The 10,040-nt window shown below is 31.5% G+C and overlaps 1 protein-coding gene across 1 annotated transcript in view; it reads right to left on the bottom strand.

Moving 5' to 3' along the window:
- The window catches only part of LOC111397467 (prolyl-tRNA synthetase associated domain-containing protein 1), a 4,820-nt gene extending 1,428 nt beyond the window's left edge, over window positions 1–3,392 (bottom strand). The window contains 10 exon segments of the mRNA XM_023024410.1: window positions 550–706; window positions 798–868; window positions 1,716–1,798; window positions 1,927–1,976; window positions 2,294–2,370; window positions 2,531–2,576; window positions 2,578–2,592; window positions 2,698–2,751; window positions 2,825–2,884; window positions 3,278–3,392. Of these exon segments, the coding sequence (XP_022880178.1) occupies window positions 550–706; window positions 798–868; window positions 1,716–1,798; window positions 1,927–1,976; window positions 2,294–2,370; window positions 2,531–2,576; window positions 2,578–2,592; window positions 2,698–2,751; window positions 2,825–2,884; window positions 3,278–3,316 (652 nt within the window). The 5' untranslated portion in view covers window positions 3,317–3,392.
- Between the last annotated feature and the right edge of the window lie 6,648 nt (window positions 3,393–10,040).

Below are 10,040 nucleotides of genomic sequence, written 5' to 3'. Positions count from 1 at the left end.
CTAAGCATTTTTGCGCATGAGGATTCACTTTCTACTTTATTCTACAATTAGGAAAACAAGCTGCCAAATTGAGTCATTAATTGATAATTGCATATTTTTCAGAATCTGTTTGCAACCACAAGAAACCTAATGTCTGATCCGACTACATATGCATAACGTGTAAGCGAATTACGAAGTAAGGCAATGGATAATTCATTAATGAAATCAATTACTAGTAGAGGGTCCAGATTTTTTTGCAGTGAAAGTACACATTGTATGCGGTGCAGCTTTAAGGAGAGTGAAGGTGTATAAATCAGTATTGGAATAATTTCAGGCATCTGTCCAGAAAACGGAGTCATTTGCTAGGCAAATATGCCTGTTCAGTAACAAAAGAAACATGCACATATTCATATAATCAGATGAAAATTAATAGGAATAAAATCCACTCTGAACCTCAACTCTTGCTATCTGAACAATGCCTCAATGTGACCATGGAAACTCAAGCATATTAAAATTATCACGTATTGAAATAAAAAATAAGCAAGCAATTGGCTTTTAGCAATACCATACCTACAGTGGCTGTTGGTTTGTTACTGACTGAGATAAGATTCTCATTGGGACCTTGAGAAGATGCCCTTTTTTCTGGAGGGTCAGGCAAGACTACAGCATCTGATGGAATAAGACCAGCCAAATCAGGAAGTAGATCCTTCCCTACTGGAGGGTTTGCCTGAGAATGTAACACAATAAGCTAAAATCAAAACATCATTACCTAAGAAGCTATATTCATTATTTACCCAACCAACTGATCTTGTAATTACCTCCAGGTCAATGTACGCTGGGTTTTTTCCTATTGAATTCAGAAACTTGTCAAGATCATGGGAATTAATAGCTGTGGACAGCACATTAGAAGAAAGAAATCATAATCAGACAGAACTTTTGGATGGAGCTAATTGCTAATTGATTTTAACCGCTTTAACAAGAAAAACTATTGCTGAGAGTGGACCACTTCAAATTTTCAATTTGCATGCCTCACATAAAATGGCTCTTCTTTAGCAATAAAATCATACCTTTCAAGGCATCAAAGCAAATACCTATAATGATCCCGAAGAGAAGGAAAAATGAATAAGAAAACACTCTTAGCAAAGGTACTCACAAATAACTTCATGAAACCTGATAAATTATGGCTGAGAAAAATTATGTCTATAAAATCACTTTCAAAACCATCGTGTTAGGCTTCCCGTCCACTTCACATATTCTAGAAGACTCAAGAAGGGAGGAGAATCATCTGGAAAGAAGGTTAACTAAATTCTGTTTAGGAGCATGTGGGAAGGGGAATAAGTTTGTTAGAAACGGGTTATAAATAGGGGGCTAAAGGTAGGAGATAGGCAGGCAATTTGAGAAGTAAAGTAGTCTGGTTTCAATTCTTGTAATCTTGTTTGCTGATTAATAGAATCCTTCATTTCATTCAGAAGTTTCTTATCACATCGCTCTTTATTCAATTAACCATTCAGTGCAGGCAGCATCATACCAAATAATTATGACCAACATAAATATTAAGTACTCCACGAAATGTACTCAGTAAGAAGAATGAACAGTTTTACAGGCAACAGCTTATTGTACAAGTGGCAACTAGTTGCACTCACTGTTAGCACATGGTCACTTCTGAACAGTAAAGAAAAAATAACTGTACTGAAAAAAAAAAAAAAAATTATCCCATTACAGTCTTGATCACTCACCAACAGACGTGTCATTAGACAATGGATGGAAGAAACAACATTCTTGAGATTTGAATCTTTGATCTAACAACAAACAAACATGCCTTTGCAAAAGAAAGAAAGAGACAGTTGGTAAAATGAACTTTTCTTGCATTCAAGAAAAAGGATATCAACAGACAACAATAATCTCAACAAATTAGATATTGACCCTAGAGGAACCCAAGGCTCATACCATGCTGAGTCATTTACAAGTGCAAATGGAGTAACGCAACCCGGAGGAACCTTCAACAGAAATATAATCATGAATTAATATTAAGACAAAGTTCAATTAATATTTGTAAGAGTTGATTAAAGGATAAGGCATGAAATTGCAATCAGCAGTAATCTCAGTCATGCACTTACAATCTCTGATCATGTATATAAGCTCCCTGAACTTGGTTCAAAATTTAAAGAATTGTTCTTGACTGCTCAAACAGTAGAAGTAGACAGAATTTTTAGTGTCTTCTGGCTCTTATAGCCCAAATAAAGAACTGCCTTGTTTAGTCTGGCGTGATGTAATAAACAGAAAGAGAAAGTTAAACAAACAGGCAATTAGAAACCTGAAGAACTTCTCCAAGTGCTTCTTCTGGAGCCATTCTTAAACCTCCTTTTCCCAGACCAAGCCTCTGAGACAAAACTGTTCAGCATCAATGCCAGGATACAATATCCATTAGCAAGCAAAATATGTGAGCTCAAATAGGCAATATATTATTAGTTCAGGAGATTCTGCTTGTCGGTGTCAACATAAGCCAACCCTCTATGGAAAATATTTATTGAAGCTTTGAAAGTACATATACCTTTCAAATCCACCTTCATATCCGCCAGAGCAGAAACAATATAAAAATCTGTGTTTCTTATCCTGTCATAGAAGAAATACTACACATTAAAATTTATGGTTTTTGGAAATATGAAGAAGCACGTAATTAATAATTCTATTGCATCCTTTCAGTGTTAGCCAACTAACCTTTAAGAATAAATTTTTACTCAATGCACCTTTCATGTGCCCGACATACTTTGCCTGATTCAAGACAAAAGGCTGTTTCAAACACTGCCGAAAAAGAGAAAGACTTAAAATTTATAAATTCTTTTACCTGAGCTTCAACTGTCAAAACGACAGGATGCTCATATTGGGCAAAATCTATTTGAAGCTCCTGGAAAAAAATAAAAAAAATAAAAATAAAAACCCAGTATATTGATTTAATTGAATAAAAATTACAAACTAATTACAACTTCAATCGCCTAAACTATGCATGGTCCATTGTCCAGGAGTTTCTTTGAATGTAAGTTGTCAATATATGAAATTGTTCTTGTCCCACTAAACCAAACACAGCTTAACAGCAGTATACCAACACAATTATTATGAATTCACCATTTGTACATTACAATAGGAAAAACTAAAAATCGCTTTCAAATACCTAAATTTTAATACATTTCTTCGCAATTAAAAAAAAATATATATATATATATATTGACCTCATACTTGTATATAGAAATTATACAATGTAATGGAAAAATATTGAAAACAAACAATGATGGGGGGGAACCTGTAAGCAAGCTAGCAATTGCTCTTTGGTGTAACCCATTTTCAATCACTCTGAAAATTGAAGAGCCGATCAGTATCTCTGCTGTGGTTTAGGCAAATCGAATCGGAGACTTAATTGGGGTTTAAGTCTTCGGTCGAAATACTATAATGCCCTCCAATTTTTTTATTTTTTAAAATTAAATTATATAAAGGCCCGTATATGAGTCAGTTCGGAGAGTTTTCAGTAGTGGAAATTACACCCAGAGTCATTTAAAAATCACAATTCAAAAATCAAGCCGATGTTGCAAAAGAAAAGTTTCTTAGGGTTTCGAGATGAATGATAATTATACATCTGCAGTCCTAAAAATTATTACTGTTATATCCCTCGTTCTGCCTTATAAATACAAGATTTTGGTCCTTAATAAAATATACACAAGTCTATTAACTTCTTTGTTCTCTTCTGTTCTCTTCACTTTTATAACACATTATCAACAACATTCTTTTAAAATCAAAGTAAATTAGTTAAAAGGTAATATTTTTTATAAACATAATCACGTGTACCAAAATTAATTTGGCAACATGTGAATTCAATCTATACGTATGTATTAATTCAATTTCGTCTAGTTCACGTCCAAATTTTTTTCATGGTACCAATCAAATATTGGAGGCTGCTTCGTCCACTACAATTCATCAATTTCTACCTTTTGATTTTACATCTTTATTATGTGACAATCAATTTCATGAAGTAGCAATCATTAGATGCTCATATCATGACAATCATTAGATGCTTATGAATTCATCTTCAATCCATGGTTTTATGCGGCACTAATGCATGTTTTCAATTCTTGAATTTGAATTCGTGCCAATTTAGATCAATTTGAGGCGAAAAAAAAAATGTGTACACCCTGTTTTAATTCATGTATACGTGTAGCATTAGATGTATTAATTTATGTAATTCTTTCTTTAAATTTTTTTATGAATGTAAAATATATGTTTATGGTGAAGAATAGCTATAAAGAATATCTTTTCAAAAAAAAATTTAATACATGTTTGGTAACTAATTTTAAAAGATAAATTCATATCCAATCTATTTGGTAATTATTTTTTATTTGCATGGTAATTAATATTCTTTAACTTGATTATATATTTGTGTTGTTCTATTATAAATTTTAAATTAATATTCTATCATGTTGTTGCTCTTGAAGTAGCACAACGTTATAATTAATATTTTAGGAGAATATTGATCAAAAATCTACCTATTATAAATAGTTTGTTGATACTTCTGAAGTAGCATAATTTATAATCAATATTCTTGAAGAATATTATTTGCTCTTGAAGAGCATAAAATATATTTTTCAATATTCCAGAAAAATATTGACGTATTGATTTTGAAGAAATAATAATAAAATACGTGCTCCTAAAGTAGCATATGTTTCGAAAAACATATTATTTTAGTGTTTATCCTTGAAAGAAAATACGTAACTTATGTCATATTGATATTAACTACTTGATTAACTATTATTTGATGTTTAATCATATTCTTTGAAATTAATTATATTTTCTTTTACTTTATTCTGTAGTTAATCAAATGGCAAATATTACGAAACTCGAATTTGCTGCACTTGATATATCTGGCAAAAATTATCTATCGTGGGTATTCGATGCTGATATTCATTTTGTCTCAAAAAGTTTGGGAGAGACAATAAAAAAAAGAAACAAAGAGTTCATGCAGGATTGTGTAAAAGCACTCATCTTCCTTTCGTCATCATTTTCATGATGGGCTGAAAATTGAATATCTCACTGAAAATGATCCACATGTTTTTTGGAAGAAATTAACTCATCAGAGGACTATAGTCCTCCCCAAAGCCCGCTATGAATGGATGCATCTTCATTTGCAAGACCTTAAAACTGTTAGTAAGAACAATTTTGAATTGTTCAAAATATGTTCAAAATTAACATTATGTAGAGAAAAAATCACTAATGAAGACATGTTGGAGAAAACTTTTTCCACCTTTCACACCTTGAATGTGCTCCTGCAGCAGCAATATAGCGAGCGTGGTTTCAAAAAGTACTCATAACTTACATCTTGTCTGCTTGTTACTGAACAGAATAATGAACTGCTGATGAAAAATCATGGGTTGCGTCCAACTGATTTTGTACAATTGCCTGAAGCAAATAGTATTGAATTACCTGAAACAAATGCAATATCAAGACGTGGACGTGGATTTAGACATGGACGCGGATATGCACGCAGAGTAAATCATGGACGAAATAATCAACAAAGTTATCAAAAACAAGACAACAATTTCAAAAGGCACAAAGTAAACGAAATTAGCACACCTAAAAGGGTACAGGAAAAAAGTTTACTTTAGATGTGGAATGAATGGGTATTGGACACGTACCTATCGTAAGGCAAAACACATTGTGAATCTCGATCAAAAATCAATCAAGGGAAAGGAAAAAGTGGAGACAAATTTTGCTGACTATGATGGTCCAATTGATGTGACTTATTTGGATGTCTCCAATTTCTTTGCTGATCCAATAGGAATATTGACCATTTGATTGGGGTGGTGTGATGGAAGATATAGATTAGTTTATTTTTTTATTTCTAGGATTTATCTTTATTTTAGAAATTTAGTTTGAAATATATTTTTACTTTTCGCAAAAATTTTGAACTTTATTATGCATCATTAATTTCACAGTATTAATTGTGCTCATCATTTTTAATTTAAATTCAAGTTTTTTTAAAATATATCTATTTTGTTATATTGATAGATTCATGATAGATTGTCAAAACACCTGCTTGATTGATAGTGCAACTGAACATACTATTTTTTAAGATAAAAAATATTTATTGGACTTAACATTGAAAGAAAATAATGTCAATATAATATTAGGTGTATCAAATATCATTGAAGGCTCTGGAAAAACTTGTATTATTTTACCAAATAATACAAAATTATATATTGACGATACACTTTATTCTAGTAAATTTAGAAGAAATTTTCTTAGTTTTAAATATATCCGTTGAAATGGATGTCATATTGAGACGATGCAAAAAAATAATACTGAATATCTTTGCATAACCTCTTTTGTATCTGTTCAGAAGCAGATAAAAGAAAAAATTTATACACTCCCATCTGGCATGTATTATACATTTATAAAAATAGTTGAATCAAATAATATCACGAACCAGAAGTTCGTTGACCCAAAAAATTTTATTCTTTGGCATGATCGACTTGGACATCCAGGAAGTATAATGATGCGTCGATTAATAAACAATTTACATGGACATCCTTTAAAGAACCAGAAGATTCTTTTACCTAATAATTATCTATGTGTAATTTGTTCGCAAGGCAAGTGTGTCATTAGATTTTCAACTACAAAAGTCAATATTGAATTTCTAATTTTCTTGGAAAGAATTCATGGAAATATATGTGGCCCAATACACTCATCATGTGGACTATTTCGTTATTTTATGGTATTAATTGATTCTTCTACTAGATGGTCACATGTTTGCCTACTTTCCATTAGGAACGTAGCATTTGCTAGACTACTTGCTCAAATTATATAATTACTAGCGCAATTTCTCGATTACTCAATTAAAACTATTCGCCTTGACAATGCTGATGAATTTAGATCACAAGCATTTGATGATTATTGTATGTCAATTGGGATTGTAATTGAATATTCAGTTGCTCATGTCCATATACAAAATGGGTTGGCAAAGTCGTTTATTAAACGTCTACAACTTATTGGTAGACCATTACTTATGAAAACAAAACTCCCAATTTTTGTTTGGGGTCCTGCCATATTACATACTGCATCATTGGTTCGTATTAGACCAACTGCTTATTATCAACATTTACCTTTGCAACTGGCATTTAGTTATGAACCTGATATTTCTCACCTACGGGTCTTTGGTTGTGTTGTTCAAGTCCCTATTTCACCCCTACAACGTAATAAAATAGGTCCCCAATGAAAACTTGGAATTTATGTGGATTTTGATTCACCATCAATTATTAGGTATCTTGAATCTTTAACGGGTGACTTATTTACTGCACGTTTTGCATATTGTCATTTTGATGAAATGATTTTTCTAACTTTAGTAGGGAAAAAACTACATCCTGAAAAATAAAGTAAAATTACTTGGAATGAAGAAACCCTATCTCATTTTGATCCCTACAGCAATCAATGTGAGCAAGAGATTGAAAAAAGTATTCATTTGAAAAGAGTTGCAAATCATTACATGATATATTTGTTGACACAAGAAAAGTGACAAAGTCATATATTCCAGCAGAAAGTATTCCAGCAAAAATTTCTGTCCCTATAGTATAATCTGTTTTAGCAAATGAATCTCAAATACGCTAGAAGTGTGGTCGACCAGTTGGTTCAAAAGACTTTGTACCTCGAAAAAGAAAAATACATAAGAAAAACCAACCAAAAATTTCGGAAGCAGTTACATTAGAAAAGATTGATCAATTAAATATTGAAAATACAGTTCCTGAAGAACCACAAGTATTCGAAAATAATGATATTTCAATAAATTATATGTTATCTCATAAATTATGGGAATGAAATAATGTTGTTATAGACAATATTTTCACATTTAATGTAGCTCTTGATATATACAAAATGAGGATCCTGAACCACAATCGGTTAAAGACTGTCAAAATGGAAATGATTGGCCAAAATGAAAAGAAGTCACACAGGCGGAATTGAATTCTTTGGAGAAACGAAAAGTATTTAGATCTGTAGTTCGAACACCTGAAAATGTAATTCCTGATAGATACAAATGGGTTTTTGTACCAAAGAATAATGAAAATAATGAAATTACAAGGTACAAAGCTCGATTAGTAGCTCATGGTTTCTCACAAAGATCATAAATTGATTATGAAGAAACATATTTGCCCGTAATGGACACCATCACTTTTAGATTTTTAATTAGTTTGACCGTGTCACAAAAGTTTGATATGCCCCTTATGGATGTAGTAACTGCATATTTGTATGGTTCATTTGATAGTGACATATATATGAAAGTCCCTGAAGAATTTAAGGTGCCAAAAACCAATGTTGCATGGCCGAGAACCATGTTCTCAATTAAATTGCGAAGATCATTATATAGATTAAAACAAATCGGACGCATGTGGTATAATTGTCTTAGCGAATATTTGTTGAATGATGGTTATAAAAATGATGATGTTTGCCCTTGTATTTTCATGAAGAAAACAAATAGTGGATTTTCAATTGTAGCAGCTTATGTTGATAATTTAAATTTAATTGGAACTCCTGAAGAGCTTAACAAAACTGCTGATTATTTGAAAAATGAATTTGAGATGAAGGATTTGGGAAAAATCAAATTTTATCTTGGATTGCAGATTAAACATTTCACAGATGGATTATTTATTCACCAGTCTACATATACAAAAAAAAAATTTAAATGTTTTTACATGGATAATACACATCCATTGGCATCGCCTATGATTGTTTGATCACTGAATGTGAAAAAAGATCAATTTCGTCCACTTGAAAATGGAGAAAAAGTTCTTGATCCTGAAGTATCATATCTTAGTGTAATTGGAGCATTAACTTATCTTGCAAATTGCACTCGATCTGACATAACTTTTTCTGTAAATCTCCTTACAAAATTTAGCTCTACACAAATTCAAAGACATTAAAATAGTATTAAACATATTTTTCGTTACTTAAAGGGTACCATTGATTTGTGATTATTTTATTCTCAAAAGTTGGGAGATACTTTAGTTGGATATACAGATACATGTTATCTATTTGACCGACATAAAGCTAAATCACAAACATGTTATGTATTTACACGTGGAGGAATAACTATATCATGAAGATCTGTAAAGCAATTATTGACAGTTACATCCTCAAATCATTATGAAATTACTGCAACCCATGAAGCAGCCCGAGAATGTGTGTGGTTGAGAAACATGACCCATCATATCCAAGTATCATGCAGATTAACTTCAATAAAGGATAGTCCAACAATTTTGTATGAAGGTAATGCGGCTTGTATTTCACAACTCAAAGGAGGTTATATCAAATGTGACAGAATGAAGCATATTTCTCCAAAATTCTTTCATATACATAAGTTTCAAAAGAATGGCGACATCGATATCCAACAAATTCGCTCAAGTGATCATGTGGCCAATTTATTTACAAAAACACTGACAACATCTACATTCAAGAAATTAATTCAAAAGATTGGAATGCGTTGACTTAAAGATTTTCAGTGACCAACATCAAGAGGAGTAACTGTACTCTTTTTCCTTCGTTTAGGTTTTGTTCTATTTGGTTTTCCTAACAATGTTTTAATGAGACAATATTTATTTTTAATACTCCAAAATAACTGTACTCTTTTTTCTTCGTTTTGATTTTTTTCCTATTGAAATTTTATCAAACAAGGTTTTAATGAGGCGGATATTTTGTAATATGTTATTCAAGGGGCAGTGTTGTAAAATGAAAGTTTATTAGGGTTTAAAGGTGAATGATAATTATACCCCTGCAGCCTTAGAAGTTATTATTGTTGTATCCCTGATTCTACCCTCTAAATACACAGCTTTCGTCCTTAATAAAATAGACACAAGTTTATTGACTTCTTTTTGTTCTTTTCTCTTTTCTTCACTTTTATAACAGTTGAAAGTTTGTTTATCCAAAAATTAGGTGGTAAATTCATATTTTGTAATTAATTATAATATATTATAAAGTTAAATTAGATCCCACGCCTCTAACCTACCCAGGACAAGAATGAATCCCAATTC

The sequence above is a fragment of the Olea europaea genome, chromosome 7 (assembly GCF_002742605.1).
Source record: "Olea europaea var. sylvestris chromosome 7, O_europaea_v1, whole genome shotgun sequence".
Lineage (NCBI taxonomy): Eukaryota > Viridiplantae > Streptophyta > Magnoliopsida > Lamiales > Oleaceae > Olea > Olea europaea.
Note: the sequence above shows the minus strand (reverse complement) of the source record. Positions and strands in the feature narration are given on the sequence as shown.